Here is a 22,504-nt window from a genome sequence, read left to right on the forward strand (position 1 = left end):
TTGATCCTCCTGACATCCTGGCCAGTCAGATTATCGCTATTACTACCACATTGTACAGAGTTGAGAAATGCTCTATCAAATTGCTGGCAGAATAAAGGTTAGAAAGAGGATTTGCCAGCCTTATGCTCAATCCACTCTACTGTTCCGTCCTTCCAGTTCTCCAAGTGCATGCTCTGTTCCCTATCGTGTACCCTCCTCATCAGTATGCTGAACATTATGTGCCAGGAAGGGAACTGCTACATAGGAGAGTTTGTACAGACAGAGTAAACAGTGGAAGTAAATGCTGTTGCTGCACTGATAGCTTATCCATGAAAAATTAACCCCAGGCTGATTTTGTATACAAGTGTATTGGATTTCCTTTTCATTGGTGTCTTTCCTATCTAAATATTCAACTATCTGCTACAAACAAAATCAGTTGTTAGAATCTAGGCAAGATGAATAAAAGTTTATCCCCCCACCTCTGTTATCATTTGTCAGTTCCAAAAAAAAAATCCAGAGCCACAATGTTTTCCTTTTCCCAGGGACGTGTCTAAGTGGTACAGACACTTTACTGTCCATACCTGTCCTCGTGTATATCCTAGGATAGGTTCCATCATTGCCACTCTCTTCCTGTACTGCAGAGCATTCAGGGCACAGTAATATTGCAGAGATGAAAGGTGCTGCTTTCTTCTTGCATTTGCCACTTCTTTTGACACTTCTGCCTTAAGCTGAATAAAAATTGATAAAGAAATTGACAAAGTGTTACTGTCCAAATGGATGTATTTACGGCTTATTTTCAAGTTATCTTTAAACAACTCTCATTACAGAACTTCTCCACATTAAAATGAAGGATGAGAAGCTAAGAAAGCCAATCCAAAACCCAAAGTAAGCACTTTTACAAGCCCTTCTCTGGCAAGATATTTAAGCATTTGGGGAGTCCCTGTGACTATAAACTACGTAACCAGCACAATTAAAATTCTGGATCTGATCTCAGTGCAAGAAGCTTATTTGCAGCTGAGATCACAACACATGCCTGCAAGTGCAGAATTCAGACATGAATAATTCACAATATGCTATATCACGTTCTGTTCTGTACTACATTTCCTTTAAAGGACCATCCCGTAGAACTGATGCACTCTCTTAAGACAGGGCCAATCACACACTTTTTGGCATACAGGGATTTATTTTGGAACAGTGGTCCAGTGGGCAAAGAATAAATGTAAAACAATCCCACCAACAGAGTTACGTGTACTGTAAGTGAAGTGCCAATCCATACAGAGAAATTCAGCAGGAAGGTAAATGCGACAGAAAGGAATGCTCTATAAACAGCAGACACAAGGCTTCATGACAGTTCACAATGAATTGTACCCAGTGATACAGCATCATCACATCAGCTGTACAACAGTAGGCCTATACAAATCTATTTATAGCCATTTGGATTGCCTCTGTCTGAAGGGCTGGATCTGAAGGGCTCTAGTTCAGCACAATACTTGATCATTTGCCTAACTTGGAGAAAACAGGTATAACTTTGCTGAATTGGTGTTTAAAAGCTTTGTGTCTGCTTGGAAATGAAATCACAAGTACTCTCGAGCTACTGTGAATTTAACTGATGAATTCTTCAAAATTCGTAAGTGAACAATGATGCAGACAGAACAGCTGATGAAACTTTTCCCTTTCACATCCATTACCTTCTCATTTTCTTTCCTTTTCGGTAACCTGCTATACTTTGCCATGGATACGTCGTGTTCTGCAGACAGGGAATAATATTTTTTTTTTTAGAAATCTGTGTGCCTAGATTAAAAAAAGTCTTCTGTGATATAACAGGTGCACACCATTAGAAACAAACAAAACAGGGAAACATACCGTTGCTAGCAAGGCCAAAAAGATCCTTCAGTGTGCTTACTTCTGAAAAAGAGAAATCAAATATTCAAAGTAATACCAGCTGTAAACACTTTGATCAACTGAGACCATTTATGGCACATTTAAGGCCTAAGTCACTTCAATCCTTTCAAAGCAGAGATGCGCAAGCTCTGCCTCTCTTGAAAATGACAAACCAGATCAGCTGCTAAAGAAATGAATAGGCAGATAGCAAATTACGTCAAGTGACTTTACTCAACTAAGCAAGTTATCACTATGAAAAAGATTCCTTATTCTGTCAGTGTCATTTACCCAAAAAAGCACCATTTCAGCATGCTCATTATGACAAAAGCCCCACCACTATCATAAAAGATTGGCAGTTCTGAATGACTTCCTGACAATGCTTCTGTGATATGGAGAAATCTAAGTCCCAAAGACATAAGAACTGAGCTCCTTTCCTCTACATGAATCTTCATTAACGTGGAACATTTTTTCCTAAGTTCCTTTGTGAAAAGAAATAGAAATCTAACACATCTGGCTGCTGGCTATGATGCTCACATAACAAACATCATGAGTTTCTGATGCAGGTAGAAGGAAGAGAAAGCAAAGAGGCGACTCAACTGTCACGAGTGTTGGGCACAAGCTACTCCCAGTGCCCACACCAACGTACGCTGCAGCTGGCAAAACCCTCCTCAAAAAGTTACTGAGAAAGCACATTCACAAGAACAGACACTATGGAACTGTGAAAAGAATAAAGGGAAATTGTACAATGTCATCATGGTCTCTGATTATTTGTTAACATTAATCAGCTTCATGCCACCTTTTCCTCCCCAGAACACTACCTCTTGACTCTAATGCAGAAAGACAGGAATTCTTCGCAGGTGTCACTAACTTGCACCCAGAGGTTTCTACAATATTTAATACATACACATAACAAGATCAGAAGTAAAAACAAGAAAACAGTTAATCTTCCTTGCTTAATCCTATGATGAAATTTCAATACGGCCAGGCCTCTACTAAAAATGCTGCTGTACAGATTGTGTTAGAGAAAAATGGAAGTTGTGGTGAATGGATGGAACAATAACAACAAAAAAATAGAATTCTGACATTCAGAGAAGCTGAAGAAACTTTCATATTTTGTCATGAAGCAATTAAGGATTTGGTTTCCAGCTTCAGGCTTCACTTGTTTTGTTGCTTTTTTTTTTAATATATCTTCTTTTATGAACTGGGGGGGCAGAATCCATAAAGATGGGAGGCAGAATCAGTCTCAGTGAAGGCACACTAAAGAGGTGGGAAAGTGTTTATAGAAGCAAGATTTTACCATCCAAATACTGCCTTATATTTGAAATTATATTATAAACAAAACAACTATTGATATATTCACAATTTCAAATTAGATGCTACAATATAAGGAACCTTAACTAGTCACTATTTTCCTGTAGTTGTCTGCCATCAAAATGATGTATTTTAAAAGACATAAACAAAACTGAGCTTAGTGAGTTGAGAAGTGGGCTTTAAAAAAAAAATAAATTTAAAATGCTGCAGTAAAATCTCATGTTTCTTTTGCATGAATAGGTTAGAGAGTCCTTGACCTTGAATACGAACTTACTCCTTTTGAAACTACACCAAATGTTTGCATTATTGCTCTGCTGTTAAGTAGTGAATTTCCAAGTTTGTGCAATCAGGTTACTTGGATCTACCCTTGGATGGCCAAGGATTTAAAGCAGACAGAATTGTTAAAAGGGAGGGAATATACTATACTCTGAAGTTAAAAAATCATTCTTGCTTGTGCTTTTCAAACAGACCCAAACTTCTGAAGTGGAATACATACTGTTTGCAAGCCAGATTCCCTGCTACATTTTCCTTCTTTAGGCCATTATGACATCAATGACTTCAGTAAAATTACACTAATGTAAAAGGAGAGTGACCCAACAAAGAACAAAGCTGTGTATTTTCAAACTTGCACCATATGGTATATGAAATGTTATATGGTAAACTTGGACTATTTAAGTCTGAGTAAAAGCATTTAGCTGTCAATGAAACTCTGTAGCAGAAAAAAAAAAAATAACAAAAAACTTTTCTGTGAATCATCAAAGAACAAACTATTACATGACATTACATTGTTATGAAATAAGCAAGAAGGAACATATGAGGAAAATTAAAACCTAAAATAAAATTTACCTGTGAGATCCTTTTCCCGAAATTGGATTATTGGTAGAACCATTGTATCTGCAAGCTGTTTTGCCAGTTCAGAATGAAGAATATTGAGCTGAAACAGAGAATAGAGGAATGCCCTAAGACAAAGTGTAAATAAATACTAAAACCACCAAACCAGTAAATAAATACTAAAACCCACCAAACTCCACAGCTGTTGAAGAAGCACATCTGCCACATTTGTGCTCAGCAGACAAAACCAGCATATAATGTACTTCAATGTACTTCAGTGCTTAAAATACATTTCTCAAGATATGAGACAGATGGAGATTTTCCCCCCAAATGCTTAATTCTGGCCTGGTGTTTTCCAAGGATCTAAGAACTTTATAGTTCCCACGTACTGTATAAGGGCAGTTCACTTGACCATTAATGCTAATGCTTAACACAACAGGATTTAATCTGTAATTAGCCTTTATTAACCAGTTTTTGTTAGCCTCTACACCACAGAGTTACAGTCTCACCACCATGACTAGAATCTCTTTCCATTCATGAGGGTTACCAAGGACACAATCACAACAGGGGACAAACACAATGAAAGGTCCCATTCAAATATTTTACCTTCAGAGCAGTTGCCCATTCCTGGTTTTGTAAGCATTTCTCTAAAATTCAGGGCATCGAGATGTATTTTAAAGCACTCGTGTGATGTTGTCTAGGATGAAGGCAAGGCTCTCACATCAGCAGTGGCACACTAAGAATATTAGATGGGTTCAGGTAGGACAACTATCAATCACACTGCTCGAGTGCCTGATACCACAAACTAGGAGTGTGCCACATGCTGACACGATATTCTGCCCGCTTGCTTACTGTATCCTGAAGGCCACTAGCTGGAGTTATGCCAGCTGAGGATGAAGTCAGTATTTCCCACTAGACAACACAAAACTAAACCAGGACAATTCAATGCCCGTAGAAGAGACAACTAAGAAACAGGTACAGGGGGTAGCTAACACCCAGAAAAGGAGGCTGAAGAATGGAACAAGTTCTTGTGAGGGAAAACGTGACTGACAACTGAACACAGAGGCTCTCAGCTTTCTGCTCCCAAATGGGATGGATTTTTGTACCTGGGAAAGAGAAAGTTCTTGTTTTGATTTATTCTTAGTTCACATAGACAAGCACCAGATTAGTAACAATAAGTGTTCCTTTCAAGTATCCCTTTAGAGCAGCTGTGCAGCAGGAGAAGTGTAAGGGAAAAGTTAACCTTTGGGACTCCTCTCAATAAATTGTTACAGTTATCCATGGGCTCTAAAGATTTTAACTTATTTTTTGCCCCACAACCCTCCTATCTCCTCTCCCAAAAAGTAGACCACAATACAGCCTTTTGCCTACCTAATGAAAGTTGAAAGTAGAGTAACAAGAAGAACTACACTTTTGTGATGGCACAGTCCCGCTGACAACAGAAAGACCGATGTGACAAATGACACTTAAGCAATAAAGACCTAGATACTAAGACTATATTGAAAGGTCTAACAAAAGCATTTAGAAAGATTCTTGTTACTCAGCAACAACCTCCAGAGTGTAGACATGTTCAGCACACACAGCTGTAGTACCTAACCCTGCCCTCAGCAGGCAGTTCTGCAGCCTCCTCTACAGAAAACTCTGGATTCTGCGTGACCTCACAGCAACTAAACCCCAACTCTACTAATTCACAGCTGCCCTGCATCCATCCCTGGCAGGTTTTGCCTTAAACGGCAGTGTTTAAAGCTTAAAAACATAAATGTCATAATGTCAAATTAAGACATAAATGTCTTAATTTAATTCCATTTAAGATGGCCCAGTCTAGATAAAACGTCCGGTTCCAGTCTCTTTTTGAATTCCCTGTTTAGGGAGTTCAGCTTTGCTCTGAGGACAGCATGTAGGATGAAGCCACAGAAACAGCTCTAACAACTACAGAAGGTTGATATTATACTTCACCCCAATTAATAGACTCTAAAAAAACCCCAGGCACAATCTAGCCTTCAGTGGAAAAGCTGAGAATCAAAGGGACAAAGACCAAAAAGAAAAAACATCAGCATTCTATATTGCAAAAATAGAATATTGACAATTCAAATTACCTCATCCACAACTTTTGAAAAGTAATGAAGGGTGGATATCACTTCTTCATCTCCTTTACCTAAGGCAAAATGCTGAAAACAGAAACACACATTTGGTCCGTAAATCAATAGAGGTGAGTATAAAATACAACATTTGTTTTACTATAAAGGTAACGAATACTCCTACAAAATGCAATAAATGATAAAAATAAGTGGAAAAATAGTAACTCATTAATACATACTCTATTACCCTGCTCCTCTTGTTTTTTGTTTGGTGTTTGTTTTTTTTTTAGTGGTTTTGTTTTTTAAAGATTCTCAGAATGACCCAACTCCCTTGAACACACCGGGGATTTTTATAACAGTCTTCACATGAAACCAAGTGAAGCCAATGCCCTAAGCACTTCTGGAAACCACACTATTTAGACAGACTTCTTCGCAAGAGCTGAGGCTGAAAATAAATTAAAAAAAAATCAAAGGCATATATTGAACATACCTGCTTTTCATAGGCAAGGAGCTGCTTCGAAAGCTGTTGTGTGGCAAGACACATTTCATTCTAAAACCAAAAGTGACATGTTAATAGAAATAATGAAAGGTCTTTAGCTCTGCTGTTTCTACTACTTTGCTACCAGCTTCTTCACTGAATCTGCAACTACTTAGGCAGACATTCAATTGTATGCAAACAACCAGTCCCAAAATATTTGCATAGAGAAGCACTAAGAACAGCACACTTCAGACCTAATCAACACACATTTTGTTTAACTGCTTCAAATTGGGGTAGGATTAGGGGTTTAGCTTTGGGTTTGGTGTTCCCCCACATAACAAAATTAGAACAACCTCAAACATGTAAGCTGTCATACTAGCACAAGAATGTTTCTTATTGGATAATCTTCTTTCCCCAAAATCCACAGCAATAAAGAGAACCAGCAGATGTGCCTTTATATAATGCATTCATACTCAGGGAATGTGGTGATGCAATTACAGTGCTTTAAGATGATACAGAAGTACAAAATAGCACATAATTCTGTATTGTCAAGGCTAAACTGGCCAATGAAAGTACACACATGCTTAAGATATGCTTAGTCAAAGCAAGACTTGTAGAGAGGTTGTGTAATTTTGCTTGAGAACTAGAAAAAAAAAACAGACAAGCATCGGCATATGTCAATCTTTACTTTGTATTCCTAATAATAATGTATTAACTCCTCTGTTCCTGATTTGTTAACAATGACTTAAAACTGGAATAAAAGAAAAAGTGGAAGGGATCTGTCTCAACCCCTGTCAGTTCCTCCCCTTTCTCAGTCATCCAGGATACTAATCACTTTTCATTCAATTCCATTCCTCTCTCCAAACACATAAGGCCATGGAGAGTTTGTAAAATTCAGAGCCATCTTTGAACTGCTTTAATAGCACCCTTTATGCTGGGGCTGGTACAGAGAACCATTAAAACTGGGACAGAGTTTGTGCGCTGTCTTGTTCTCCCTTGTCCTGAGCACACAGAGCATGGCACAGTTAGTGCTGTCTTGTTCTCCCTTGTCGTCCTGAGCACACAGAGCATGGCACAGTTAGCTATCTGGACCAGAGATTCTGAAACACCCTTCACTTTGGCTTGATGCCACCTCTCACACGCTGCATTACAGCCTGCTGCTTCTGCACCACCTTGGCATGCCAGGAAGGAGGGCTAATATGGACAGCAAGGCCCAAACATTTATCCAGAGTCTTAAGAACACCCAAGTGCTCAGAAAGAACAGAGAGACATAGCCACAGCTGAGGTAACAGCAGCTGTAAGTGACCACACGGCAGAAAAAGATGGGTGAGCTAATTCTGACCAACTTAAAACACTGGTGGCTGGAGATGAGAGAGCAGAGGCCCTGCAAGGTACACACAAGAGTTAATCTGGGTCCAAACTCAGATCATGTGCACTCTAGGACTATTCTCACGTCACAGTGATGAACTGTTTCTTGTCTCTGACCAATTAGTAAAGAGAGTTACACTTCCATACAATAAAAGTGCCAAGGATTCATGTATGATTTGCAGGTTGGAGGCTAATATGGACAGCAAGGCCCAAACACTTATCCAGAGTCTTAAGAACGCCCAAGAGCTCAGAAAGAACAGAGAGACATAGCCACAGCTGAGGTAACAGCAGCTGTAAGTGACCACACGGCAGAAAAAGATGGGTGAGCTAATTCTGACCAACTTAAAACACTGGTGGCTGGAGATGAGAGAGCAGAGGCCCTGCAAGGTACACACAAGAGTTAATCTGGGTCCAAACTCAGATCATGTGCACTCTAGGACTATTCTCACGTCACAGTGATGAACTGTTTCTTGTCTCTGACCAATTAGTAAAGAGAGTTACACTTCCATACAATAAAAGTGCCAAGGATTCATGTATGATTTGCAGGTTGCTTATGGAGACTGTGTAGTTTTTAGTATGAAAAGCTTTACACAAACACTTGGCATTTAAGTATTTCCCAAGCCAATGCATGAAAAAGGATGTCATGCTTTATAATGAATCGTTATGGAGACTGTGTAGTTTTTAATATGAAAAAGCTTTACACAAACACTTGGCATTTAGGTATTTCCCAAGCCAATGGATGAAAAAGGATGTCATGCTTTATAATGAATTACCAAACCTTATTAAGGGCTCAGGGAAGGACAGGAAGGAGCCTCAACTATCTGCCCCCAGGCTGCAAGAACATCTGAGAGGCTTTGCCACCTTCAAAGTGGGAGCTAACAAGCAATGACAGAGAGGATAAGACTCTTTCTATGTGGACTGATGACATTAAAAGGGTTGTTTTGTTTGTTTGTAAGCATGTGGGTGGAGTCCAAAGATGTATTTAAGATTACAAAAAGAAGCAGAGGTTCTAGGATCTTTTTCATAAACACAACCTCAAAGATAGAGCTGAGTAAGAGCTGCAAGAAGACTTAGTCTTCACACAGCAACTGTGATGCCATCTGTCAGTGGTACAGTTGGGTCAGGGCGAGAGAAATCTTTTGAAATAAACTGTTAGAAACATGCCTCTTTTTTTCCCCCTTTTTTGTTTCAGTTCACTTATTCCTGCAAAGTCTGCAGCTATGTGTTCTGTTCTGAACTTGGAAAATAAATGCTGCTGGCTTAAACTTGCTAAGACTAAAAGAAGCTTCAGAATAACAGGCTGCTGCCCTATTCCTTTGTGTTAGCCACCCTCAAAGCTTCTACCAGTCTGGTTTTTAGAGCCTACCAGATCTTCAGTTTCCTCACCCAATATCCAATGAGTAACAAAGAGTTACTCATCTGTGTGGGCCAGTTTGAGGACGGGCAATGTAAAGAGGTGTGTGGAAGAAGCATCTTCGAGTGATCAGTTTTTAGAGCCTACCAGATCTTCAGTTTCCTCACCCAATATCCAATGAGTAACACAGAGTTACTCATTTGTGTGGGCCAGTTTGAGGATGGGCAATGTAAAGTGGTGTGTGGAAGAAGCATCTTCGAGTGATCACCACTCCCCAAGAGCAGTTCCCAGAACGTGACAGGAAAATGAGGGAATACATAAACCATGAGGGGCTCAAAGGGGTGTAAATTAACATCATATCAAGTATACGAACAGGTGACAACATCCACATATAGACCCCAAACAGACATTCATGGCGTGCTGCTCCGGGTACAGCATAAATTGATTGAAGGGCCTGACATAAAATTTACTTTGAGATTTTGGGCAAATTTGTGGAAGAACAGTTCCACACATCACTGGTATCCCACTGACGCCAGGTCACACTTTTCTCTCATAGGCTCAGTACTTTGTGTCAGAACACCAGAAACTTGTTACTCAATCCCTGACCATGTGGAAGAGTTAATCCTGGGTCCTTCATCCTCCCCACCAACCTCTGCCAGACTTTGTTCCCCTTAGAGGTCCTAAATGATTCATTTTATCACTAGGGAAAAAACCCTAACAACCAAACACACACACCTCCCACCCCCAACAGTTGCAAACAAATCACATTAACCTAGCAAACTGAAACAAAGTCACATTGCATAAGGTACAGGAAGCAGCAAAGTGCTCTGCTGACCTAGTGGTAATGCTGCATTGCTAAACACACTAATCTGGGAAAGTTTGGTTTAATCCTCCCCCCCCCCCTCCCCGGCTCCCGGTACTAATCAGTCTCAAGACTTAAAAGTTATTTGCATTACTTCAATTGACATATCCACTAAATCCAGGCAAATCATTTTAACAGGTTTTAATCTATTTCCGAGACATTTTCCCATGGAATACAGCAGCATGCACTTCTTTCATCCTGAAGTGACCAAAATTCAGTATATTACAGCAAAAGAAAAGCTACTACACAATCTTGACTGCCTGCTCACATCCCTTCCACATTACTTTGACATTTCAGAATTCACCAAGCATTTCTGGCATGGGAGAGCTATTGATGAGATGATGAATCAGGCAGAAACCCAACAAAATCCTGACCAGAAATCAAAGTATCCTAAATGAAGGCAAAATTGCCCAGTATTGGGCCTTGCAAATACATTCATTTTCATTAGATGATTTTACTTAGCAGTGAAAACATCATTGCAGCATTAATGTAAAATGTATACTGGAGGGAAAGAAAAAAGGACTGTAAGCAAATAGGTACCAAGCAATCAGTTATGATTAAAGATGTGCTGACTTTTTTTTCTTTTTTACCCTTGGCCTGCATGCTAGTGCATGCTAGCCCTAGGAAAAGATTTTTATAAGTTCACTAATACCAGTTCACATAGATAACGTAATGGAAGTGGTGTCTTGAATCTAGCATTAATCTGCCAGAAATGAAAAAAAAAAAAAAAAAAAAAAAAAAAAATTATTAAAAAAAAAAAAAAAAAGGGGGGGGGGCAGGGAGCAAATGTAGTCACAATGTGAAATACGTTACGCTGTTTTCTGCCTAAATGTATTTATTCTAAGTATTACAAAAAAAAAAAAAAAAAAAAAAACAGATTAAAAACCATTGTTTAATTCCCAAGTTATTTCAGTACCTCACTCTGCCTTCAAATAAGTCAGCAAGAAAATGTCCAACTGTTATTTCTAATCTAGTGCCAAAGCAAAGGCATGTGATTTTTCTGGGTTGATTCCACCTTCTTCATTATCACCTTTATTCACCAAGCTGTTCGTACCATCAGAAGACAGTATGACTTCTCTTTAACCCATTTGTAATAAAAGCTCCATGCCATTAACTATTTACCACTAGTGATACAGTCCATCCCTTCTTAGGCTCTCTTTTTGTATTTTTCCAAAATAAACTCTGAGGGCTAATACACTGAAGTCAGAAGATACTTCTATAGACAGTCATCTAATAGACTCCAGATTTGAGGGCATGTAAAGGATTAAGTTGAGCTATAAATTAACTTCTAAAGATAGAGAGTTATTCCAGCATGTCCAATTCAATCCCAATATAATGAAGCTTTCTGCAAAGCTACTTTCCTACTCCAGCTAAAGCTGGCATTTTTAAAACTCTGCAAGCAACCAGCACAGAGAACTACCAAAAGCTTCTTCATGTAAACAAGCAAGATGCTAGTAAAGGTATTGATTCATGCACCCTATATGTGCAGAATGACAGGTAATAAAATTCAGCTTACATCTGGGAAAGCTTAATGCCTCATAAATGAGAAAAAAAAACAGGTAAGTAGTTGAAGGGAGAGGCACGTTGCAGCCTTCTCATCTTTTCAGAACTAGGGAAACACATTTACCTTCAAAACTAGGCACAGCACAAGAACTGTACCAAAGAACTGGGTCTTGATACAAGTTTTATGCAGCTCTGTCTACATGTGCATGTCATCTTCATAAAAAATAGAGTTCTCCTCCAGCAGTCTAGTAAATGTTACAGTCCTACAGGCTTAGGTTTGCATATTAAATAGCTTGGAAACCTGAACCTTGGGTGAGAGAAGCTAAGCCTCACCAGGGTGCTCAGGCTGCCCAGCACTTTACAAGATGAGGGTAACATATGGCTTGTCCTGCTGCTGATTCACAACATGGCATTTGGTCCTCATAAATGCAAACGGTTCAGCTAAGGATCATCTAATAGCTTCAAGAAATAGAAGACACTAGTCAAAACTCTGCTGTAAAACAGCAAAAGCAGTTACAGTAGGCTGGCTAGTTCAACAGGGACAGAATCTCTTCAGTTTCTCGCAGAACAATTACTATCAGCAGGGCATCCATACATTTATGCCTCCCTGTAGTACTCAAATCTCCAGATGCTGCTTAGCACAATGTTAACTTGCTTCTGGGCACTGTGACAACTCCAATTTCATAGGCAGTATTAAAAACAACTCCCATGGCTTTGTAAATACGTTAGTTCTCATGTGATAATGCTCTGCTTACCTCTGTTAGCAACATATGGTGAATATGCCTCAGGAAGTGCAAAGGTATATGATGCGAACTTACAATGAATATGGAACAATAATATATGTCCTATTTCACAGAAGTCATTGTTGACAACTGTAATTTATTGCAAGTGTTTGTCCTACCTAATGCTCTACTGAAGCTTCTGTATGTGGAACTGAAAGTTTACAAAACACTAACTTAAACTTCATTATTTCAAAAGGCTTTTGGGGAAAAAAAGTCTTATCATTTGAAAAGGCATCTGAGGGTTTGTTGCATCAGACACGAAAATAAAGCAATTAAAAGAAAAACTGTTTCAGTGCTCACTTGTTAGTTTAGCAAGAACTAGTTTAAGAATTCTGAACACTTGGGGTTAGCTATGCAACATAATGAATATGAAAATTGGTGCATGCCCTGAGCTTGGTACCTATCTACCGAGTTATGGCCTAGTGAACTCAAGGGAGATGAAACAAGCAGCACTGGTGAAAAATGCAGACATGAGGTGCCATGAAATCAGGGAGAGAAATAACACTGGTATAAAGCACTACCTAAAATACCCCTGGGGAGATACAAATTGTCCCAATACCCATGTAATGTGGTACATATAACCCAAGACTATTCCGTAATTGTCAAGAGTTTCCTTAAGAGTCTGGATGTAAAAAGGCAGTGAGCCCCAGAGGTTGCTGCTGCTTTGCCCGTGTGACTCTGGAATCACAGGACAACCGCTCAGAGACACTGACGCTGAACAGAATTACAGTTCACAATTCACATCCTGTTCTCTCTCTGGATATACTGATAAAGACAACATGGGTTTCTTTTTATTCCTCTTCTGCCATCACTGCTCTTAGTATCTAGACAGATTTGTCAGGAATGATGTGATGAAACCTCTTTCCAACGACAAAATACTGCATCTTACTTTCCTCTAACCTGCTTAACTGTTTATCCCTTCTAATAGCGAGTAGAAACACAACAGTCTCCTGAGTTTCTAAATGGCATTTTGTTTCAAGTGAAGATCCCAGCTAAGCCATTTTTGTGGCATGATGAAGAACCAGAGATGACAGTAAAGCTCTGAAAACATAATTAGCTATAGCAGTGAGAAGTCAGGAATGTAAACTGGGCACGCTTTGCTCATACACCATTGCAAGAGCCTCAGAGTGCAACTTAAGCAAACGAAATTTTCTAACTTCCTGCATTACATGTTGCTCAGGTAACCAAATGTCCAGAATGATGAACACATCATTCACAGAAATCAGACAGCAGTAATTCCAGATGCATCATCAGAGCTTGCTTGCAAGGAGGAATAACTATGAGACCTCTATAAGACCACTAACGTGATAACAACTTCAGGGTACCACAGCACAGATGGGAGAACTACAGTAGGAAGTACAGTATGTACTCACAGGGATGTGGTTTATTTGATGAAGAAATATAAAAATGCTTCACTATATTTACACACATGGGCTTGCCAGATCAACCAAACCTCACTCCTAGATCATGCCATCATACATTGCATCTGCCTTGTAGCATCGCTACCTCTTTTTCACTAAAGAACTCCATATGTAAAATAGTCACCACCCTATCACATCTGCTGTGGGTGTCCAAAGAGGCGAGAGCACTGTCCTGATCCTGCACATCAACCAGGGGCTTGTCACACGTTGAAGGCCTTGCACCCAAGGCAATCAATCTGCTAGCGGTACCTCACCCAGCCACAGCCTAGTGTTGTGGGCCCTTCCACACCAAGTGGCTCTGCGTGGCTGGGACAAATATCTACTGCAACATCCTGCAACGCCTCCACCCTGTGACAGGATGCTGCAGATCCATCCTTCCACTCTTGGGACAAAAGCAGTTTCAAGTCCTTTCAAAGGTCCGTCTACGTCCTCTATTGGGTGCATTCATTGGGATGGGCTTCACCCCAATAACCTTCCTACAGTCACTACAAAAGTTACAGGTATGCAAAATTAAGAACTGCTTGACAGAAGTCTGAGAGGGTAGGTACCCACCCCCTAGCCAAAATCTATAGCTTAATGGGAAAAATGAAATGAAATTGAAATGAAATAATGAAATGAAATGAAATAATGAAATGAAATGGTGTTCAAAAAGGTTCCTACTTTTCTAAGTTTTTTTAAAAAAAAAACCCTGGGCAAATATTTCTATCTTTCTCACATTCTTTCCAAATGCACTGATCCAAGTGTTTAAAAGCAGCTTGAGTTGTCAATTTACAAACTTACTGCTGCTCTGCACACAAAGCAGTGGTCTGGGACGAATATATGCATATATTCACATGGATAATTAACAACTTGCAGTTGGTACTAATTGCTACTCCCCTGAGAGTTTGCACTGCATCCATTCAGAACCACCAACTATTGTTATTTGATCACAAGCTACAGTGGTTTGAATTACATGAAAATCTGAGTTTTCATCACAAGAAACACCAAACTTGTAGTAAACTTCTCCAGAAAATTTTTAAAATATGGTTGAGACACATCTGGGAAATTTTAAAGTTCAGAATGTCATTAGGAAGAAAACAACATTTACGTTTTTAAAACTGTCCTAACTGTTTTGAGGGGGCACAAGCTCTGATTTTTCAATACCAGGGACTGGTAAAACTCACTGCTGTTTTGTCTGACTGCCATGACTGTGATTCCAGCCGTTTTTAAGGCTGTGCAAACAGAACTTGTGTCATTGCTTCAAAGTAGGTCAGTAACTGTAATTCCCATTTTACAGGTAAGGAAAACAGAGCAGGGGATGACAATGCCTTTGCAAAGACAAAATTTAAGTCGGGAAAGGCAAATTCAGAACCTGGCTTCTCCCTATTCTCCATTTTACACTCTACTAGATCTCATTCCCTCTCAAAATGAAAAGGGTTGGTAGCACTTCCTAATATGCTGCTACTGAGGCCCAGACAATGCTTTTAACAACACACCAGCAGAAGTTGTTTTTCTCTCAAGTTGTGATTAGGCAGCAAAGAAATACTACACGTTGATTTTTAAGTGTTCATTCATGTTTAATGGGCAATTCAGCATTACACTTCTTTCTATAGCAACTGCAATCATATAGTTTTACAATAATGGGTATGCCTCTCAAAAATTAAGGGTGCATTCAGTCAGAAAGCATGTCATCCTCTGAAATATTCAGGAGCAGTTCCTTAAAAGGATATCTTAATATTTGCAAATCTCAGTAAAACTAGTCAGAAATTAACGTTAGCTTATAAAACAGGAACATTCTCTTGGTAACTAACCACCGTGTATGGCTGAATCAATTATTTCCATGAATTTTTATTTAAAAAACAGAATTTTGCCCCAATTTTAGTGTGTTCTTTTAGGTCTCATGCCAAAATATCAAGAATTTTTAAAGCACAAATAGAATAAAAATGTAATTACTATGATCTACTTATGCTTTCTTGTTACTGCTGTGTCATTCTTTTGCCACTAATGGATCCCCAGAACACAAACTGAAGTCACAACACACAGTGATTCCCAAGGAATTAAATGGCAGAAGCAGAAAGACTAAGAACGCTAAATATTGAGCCAATGTCTTTTGTAAAGTCCCTAACACTGGCCACTAAACCTGAATTTTCCCAAGGCAGTGGCAGAGCAGGGGACCCTCCTCCACATCCTTAAAAAGCCTGACTTTAAACCACTGCTATGCACCTTCCATCTCAAAATGGCATCAAACATCTGATGAGCTATTTCAAGGAACAGTATCCAATATTCAGAAGCGACTGAATATTTAGATCAAACTAAAGCAGGAAGTGTGCAGGAAGAAAGTGGCCAAGAGGTGCGGGGAAAACGAAGTAGACTCAGGGGTAGTGCACAGTACAGATGGGTAAATGCGCTGAGACAGTGAGAAGAAAGAGGAAATGTCATAACTGTGGGGCAGCAGAAATGGAGAAGGCTAAAAACCGAGATGGAAGGGAAGAGGCAAACAAAAGCAGACAAAGCATTTTTTCATGAATCACAGGCCAGAGTAACCACTTCCTAAAAATGCCATCCTAAAAAGGCATCAGCCAGGCAAAGGGACATGTAGTCCACAAGCTGGACGTTTAATAATCAAGCTGTATTTGTCCCCCGATTGCCTTTGGTCTCAGATTTCTACCACCCAACGTGCCCATTCTCTTGCTACTCTTAAAAGCTCAGTGACTCTACCAAAATGCCCATCCCTGACTTTGAGTGCTGATTTCATGTCACCTCTCCAGCTCCTGCCTACGTACTGTATTGTGCGAGCTGTGCTGTAAGCCTCTGATTGCTCTGCATTTGCATAGGATCCAGGATGTGAAGACTTTGAAGCTCTCCAAAGCTGGATCTTCCACGTGTAGGTAGCTAGATCCTAGGTAGATGGCTTTCTTCCAAGTCATACTATCAGTGACCCAGAGAGAGCAATCCCACCAAATCAACATACACTTGCAGTATTTCTATAGCTGAACTGATTCCTGATAGCATAAGAATCAGGCATTCAGTCTTCCAGTAAATTCAGAATGCCATTCTCCTCCTCTCTTGGTGTCCTTTGATTTACTCGTTTGAGAAAAGAAAAGCTGTTGTTTCTAAGGAACTTGGGTATCTAACTTACATAAATACTTGCCAACCTTCCGTGAGATACTGTGTGTGTCTTTAAAGACCTAGATATGGTATTGTGAAATACCTAGTTTCATACACATGGGAATCCTAGCTTCACTGAAAATCACTCAGATTTATAATAATATTTTCCAAAGCATTGGATGTGATTTACCCTATAAATTTCACTTTCAAAGGGATTTAGTCATCTAGGTCATGTAAGTGCTTTAGAAAGCGTTATTTTTTTCCGCTCCTGCTCCAATATTTTTCACATTAACTACTTTAGGTACTCAACTTCGGTATGACTCAAAGTGTACATTCTCTCTGTAATCAATGGACATAGACAGTTCCTGCTAAAAGGTGAGTCACAGCATCCAAGTTAGATGCCTAAAGTCAGCATAGATACCTATCTGTGTATTGTGTCTACATTTAGGCAAGCAATTTTGTCAAGGCTGGCCTTCCAATGTACCATAAAGTGAGGACATACCACAATTTTTCTTTTACTGTCTGGAGACAGACAAAGCAGGTAAGATTTTTTTTCATGCATATGACTTTTCTCAACATCAAAGGCGGGAAGGGGCTGAGATATCAGATGGAAAACACCCACAACTTCTCTTAAACCACAAGAGGTGCAGGTACTTGGCAAGTTTCATGTAAATAACAGCATCGTAATAGCAATTCATCTTCTATTGCACATTGAACAAAAGAAACACAAATGAAAAATTACCTGAGCACCATAGACTCGTTGCATTGCCTGAAGCAACTGGTTTGTATAGTCAGTAAGGGTTCCTGCATCTTCTTCAAATACGCTGAGTAAAGACCGAGTCTTCAATAAAAGAAAAAAAGCAAATGGCTTTAGTCCCGAGAGAAAATATTAAAAACGATCATACATGACTGTAAATAGATGGTAGCAAAAAATACAAATCAAATCCGAAATAATAAGCCTTTAACTTCGCATGATTCTGTTTATTCAGAAACTCAAAACATGTAGAAATTAGTTCTTCTCTTATGGATAGGGAAACTGAGGAATAAGGAAGCAAAGTGATATGCAAATATGCAAAATGCTATGGTCAAATCCTGACTCCCAGTCTTTTGTTCTAACTAATAGACATTCCCTCCAACATAATCAGGAATGTAAAAAATCCTGAATATCTGCCCGCTGACTACAGTAATCCAAACCACGTTAAGGACTCTGGGTCAAACACCACTGCTTGCTCACTTTACTTCTCTAATGTCTGACTGTATTAAAAGCACCCCTTCCCATGAGATAATTTACAGAGTATTATTCACTCTCAACTGTCTTGAGCAACTCTTAAAGGGCCACTGCCAAAGCTAGCTGACGTAATGGGACCAAACAACTGCGTGTTCATCTACAACAACAGGCAGAGAAGTATACACCCACTCAGAGATACCCCGTACTTTCTCCATTCTGATAGCTCATCCTTGTCAGCAAACGGGGGAAAAGGAGCAAAATGACTTCTGTTATCTTAAAGACATGAATTCCCTTGGTTTGTTTTGGTGGAATCATTGGGAACAAAGAATTATGTTACTGTCACAACTCCTGAGATAGGAAACAAAGATATCTCAGAATAATGCTGAGCTCCAGAATTTTCTAGATCAAGACAATAATGAAAGATGGAAGACTGTCCCTTTAACAAAGTCACAATCCATCCTTAGTCTCAACTTTGTAAATCCAATCTATTTGATGCTAACTGGCAATGTCTTTCCATCTGTACAGCTAATTTATATGACATTAATCAGTTTCACCTGCTTACATGTGGGGCACATATAAACTCCAGTACCTTCATAATCACATCAGTCCTGTAACAAAGCAAGTTATTACAGGAACGTCTAATGTACCTGAAGTATCCAGGTTCAAATCTGGAAAATGTATTTCAAAGATTTAAGATAGTTTTAAGTTGCTCCACTATTTTAACAGAAGGCACATGTATTTCCCCAAGGCATTTATTCTTCTCTGCAAAACCCTCTGCCCAGACTTTATGTTTGTCCTGAAAAACTCAAAGCCAGCATTCTTCAAAAACCCTGGCTTGAGATTAACTATCATTTCATCTCTGTCAAGAAGTACCTAAGCCAGAAATTAGTGTTGCTCAGCAGTTAAGGTACATGACTTGGGAGTCAGTACTTGGGTTCTGTTCCAGACATTGCATGGGAGTACTTCTGTACCTTGAGTAACACTAAAGCTTTCAATGTTTCCGTCTGCTAAGGTGCTAAGCTGCTACAATACTTCCTACCTTAAAGACTCTGGCAGTCAATGCATTTGGGAAACTAGTTTGAGATCTTAGCATGTAAGGAGATATGTAATACTAAGTACTGTTTTCAAATAAAGACAACATAAAACCCAAAGAATGAAAAGAAGGCCAAGTCAATGAAATGGATACCAAGAACCCAAACTTATAAAGGTCCTTTCTGCTGAACTTCCCTACAAGGACAGTGGCATGATTTTGAGTTTTCCACAATAAGCTATTATTTCAGTAATTGAAAACATATTGCATTTAAAAAATATCTGGTTGTAAACGTTTTATCTTCAATAATGCATTAAAATAAGCAAAACTGATGTCAGCAATCTTCTATCTATACAGTGCTTATCTTCCTTGTTTTGTGTTACAGCATCATGTGAAACGCACAGGGTATGAAGATGATTAAAAAAAATATCTAGGCAAGGCAGAAATTATAAAACTTGTCACAGTGTTTATCAAGACAAATCTCAAGCCAAGACTAAAAAGTTGAAAAGAAATTGCCTGAAGTAGGCTACGAATCACACGTTTCTGCACACTGGAAAAGGTTTCCAAACACAGGAACATCAGCTACATTCCTAAATCTTTCTCAATTTTTGCAGGTTTAGTTTTTCAGATGTCTAAATATGGGCTGAGGTAGAACAGCTCTGGGAAATAATTTCTAAAAGCCTTGGCCTCAGTTATTAGCATATTGTTCAAAAATAATAAAAACAATAAATGATTCAAGCAGTTTGGAAGTTATTCTTGGAAACTGTTATATTTAAGAACACCATTTTAAATCACTGCAACAAAATACCAGCATGTGTATATTTTCATTGTTGCTGTTTTGACAAATTCTGGAATAGCAGCTAATGCTGCTGAAATAAATCAGTAATCCAAATATTACGCTAACATTTAGGAGGCCTCATTAATAGCACCATTATCTCGGCTTTCTGAAAACACTGAAAAAAATTTTCTAGTCTCACATAAGTTGTTCCCCTGGTTTTAGCATGACTGCTTGCGTAAATTTCTCTCCTATTTCGTGGCCAAACACTTCAAAATCAAGACACTTCTTATGGTCTTTTTCAGCCAGTGCTTGGAAACAAATCAAGACAAAAGTACTACATTGCTGGGGAGAGAGAAATCAAGTTTCAGAAAACTGATGAAGAAATAACTTTGGCCTAATTCTCTTCTGTCTTGTCCGTAATTTACATACTTCCCACAGTTTATAGAAAGTGAAGTTATATCCTCATTTTACCATCCCTTTGCATTGCTCTAAGTGACTGCACTGGCTAGAGGAGAATCAGGTCACTTTACACAGAAGTAAATGATCCCACCAGCTACTACATTGTGTGTTCTGTGGGACAGAGACTGCATTTTTGCTTTGATTTTGTAGCACCCAGCTCACAGAGGGACCCTGTTGCACCATGAGTCTAAAGTTCTTCCCCCCCAAAAAAGTAATAAAAATATAAAAGACTGAAACACACACACACGCATGTCCTTGCATGAAAAAATACATTTTAGCAATGCTGGGCCATTATAAAAATTAAACAATGCCCCTCTCTCCCAAAGTTGTGCGACTTGAACAAAAAGTAATGACCAAATCAAGCCAAAACATCCTGCAAATACTTGGGTTTATGCACATCCTGGTATTTCCAGTAATTGCAAAGGAGATGTCAACAGCCTTCATTTCAGGTCAGAAGAAAGATGAAGACCTCCAAATTCAATTCAGTGCATTGTTCAGTTGCTTTCGGTCGCTGTTACATTTTTAATCATTGAAGGAAGTGTTGACTGAAGAGGTAAATGAGTTCACCTACACTGCGCATCAAGTTCTTCAGCTCCAGAATGCAATGGGGAGGTTAATACTAAAAACCTTAGGAACTGCTCATAATAAAGCTAGCACATTTTGGTAAACTGTGGAACACAGAACAGTTCAGGCTGGCAAGGAACTCTGCATGTCACCTTGCCCAACCCCTGCTCAAGGCAGGGCTGACTCTTACATCAGGTTACTCAACACTTTTTCCAGTCGAGTTTTGAAAATCTACAAGGATGGAGATTCCACATATGCCATATCAAACAGATGATGAAAATCATTCTTACTAGGATGGGATTTCATGGAATCACGGAAAACCAGAATAAGAAGAGGTGATCAAGAAGAGCCCCAAGAGTCATTAAGTCCTGACAGGTGCATGTCCAATCTTCTTTACAATGCCTCATGACAGACTCTCCAGTACCTTTCAGCAATCTGCTCCACTGCTTACCTATTCATTACTCCTCCTGATCCATCAGCAGATGAGTTAGGATTAGAACACAGGGCTACTTGGGAGCAGGATCCACGCTGATCCACCTTGCCCTCCCTTTTTCTTTCCCTGCTTCACCAATTACTTTTTTATTGCTGTCTGCACCAAACTTTGTCTTCAAGTGCATCTTCCCACACCCCTCTGCGAAATTTCCACTCTCCCCTTCCCCTTACTTCTCTCTTCCACCCAAACTTCCCTCCTTCCATCCTCTTTTCCCAGCTCCCGGGGCCTCGTACTTCTCTGCCCCCCAAAAACATCACGACATGGTGTGTTCTTCGCTCTGGGGTTTCCACAGTCCTTGGGGTGACTTCTGCAGGGGACGGGCATAACACAGGGGCGACGGGGGAAACATTTTCCTCTGCCTGCAGGGGTTGGGAAGGAAAAGAGCAGCAACCGCCTGTCCTCGTTTCTCAGACTCCTTCAGAAGGAGGTCATCTTCAGTGAGATCCACCTCACCTCATCAATCCTCACGGGACGCCCCTGTATCTGAACTGCCACCCTCACCAGGAGCAGGGAGGAGCAGGCACGCTGGCCGTGACATTCCTTCAGCCCACTCCTGTCACCGCGGCCAGGTGACTCACAGCACCTCGGTCCGCCTTGCCCTTGGGGACCTCGGAGGAAGCCAGGGTACCAAGCCATGCCCACCAAACCTTCCCCGGCACACCTCACCTCTCCAGGGCAACCCTTACAGACACCCAGCGAACACCCAGATGGGACAGTGAAGGAAGGGTCACTCCGAGGGAGGCGAGGAGAAAGACTGCCATGCCCCGGCCCCCTCACACCCCGCGCTGGGGTGCAGCCTTCTTCTCCAGAGACCCCCCAGGAGCAGACACAGCCCGGTTTTCCCTGACAAGACACCCCGTAAGAGGCCAAAACCTCCCCCCGACGCCACACACACGGGCGCCGCTCACCCGCTTCACACCATCCCCGCCGCCCGACGGCTCCCGCAGGCCAACTCACCCTGACCCACTTCTCCGCCCGCCGCCCTGCCCTCCCCTCCCGCAACCCCCGCCGACGCCC

At 40.2% G+C, this 22,504-nt stretch overlaps 1 protein-coding gene across 1 annotated transcript in view; it reads right to left on the bottom strand.

The window, feature by feature from the left end:
- The window catches only part of APPL2 (adaptor protein, phosphotyrosine interaction, PH domain and leucine zipper containing 2), a 35,567-nt gene that overhangs the window by 12,507 nt on the left and 556 nt on the right, over positions 1-22,504 (bottom strand). Inside the window, exons 2-8 of the mRNA XM_014963750.1 lie at positions 17,678-17,776; positions 6,571-6,630; positions 6,099-6,170; positions 4,018-4,105; positions 1,843-1,884; positions 1,668-1,726; positions 561-707 (exon numbers count right to left, since the gene is read on the bottom strand). Coding sequence (XP_014819236.1) covers positions 561-707; positions 1,668-1,726; positions 1,843-1,884; positions 4,018-4,105; positions 6,099-6,170; positions 6,571-6,630; positions 17,678-17,776 — 567 coding nt within the window. The remainder of the gene's footprint in view (positions 1-560; positions 708-1,667; positions 1,727-1,842; positions 1,885-4,017; positions 4,106-6,098; positions 6,171-6,570; positions 6,631-17,677; positions 17,777-22,504) is intronic.

The sequence above is a fragment of the Calidris pugnax genome, unplaced genomic scaffold, assembly GCF_001431845.1.
Source record: "Calidris pugnax isolate Ruff unplaced genomic scaffold, ASM143184v1 scaffold44, whole genome shotgun sequence".
In the NCBI taxonomy this organism is placed as follows: Eukaryota; Metazoa; Chordata; class Aves; order Charadriiformes; family Scolopacidae; genus Calidris; species Calidris pugnax.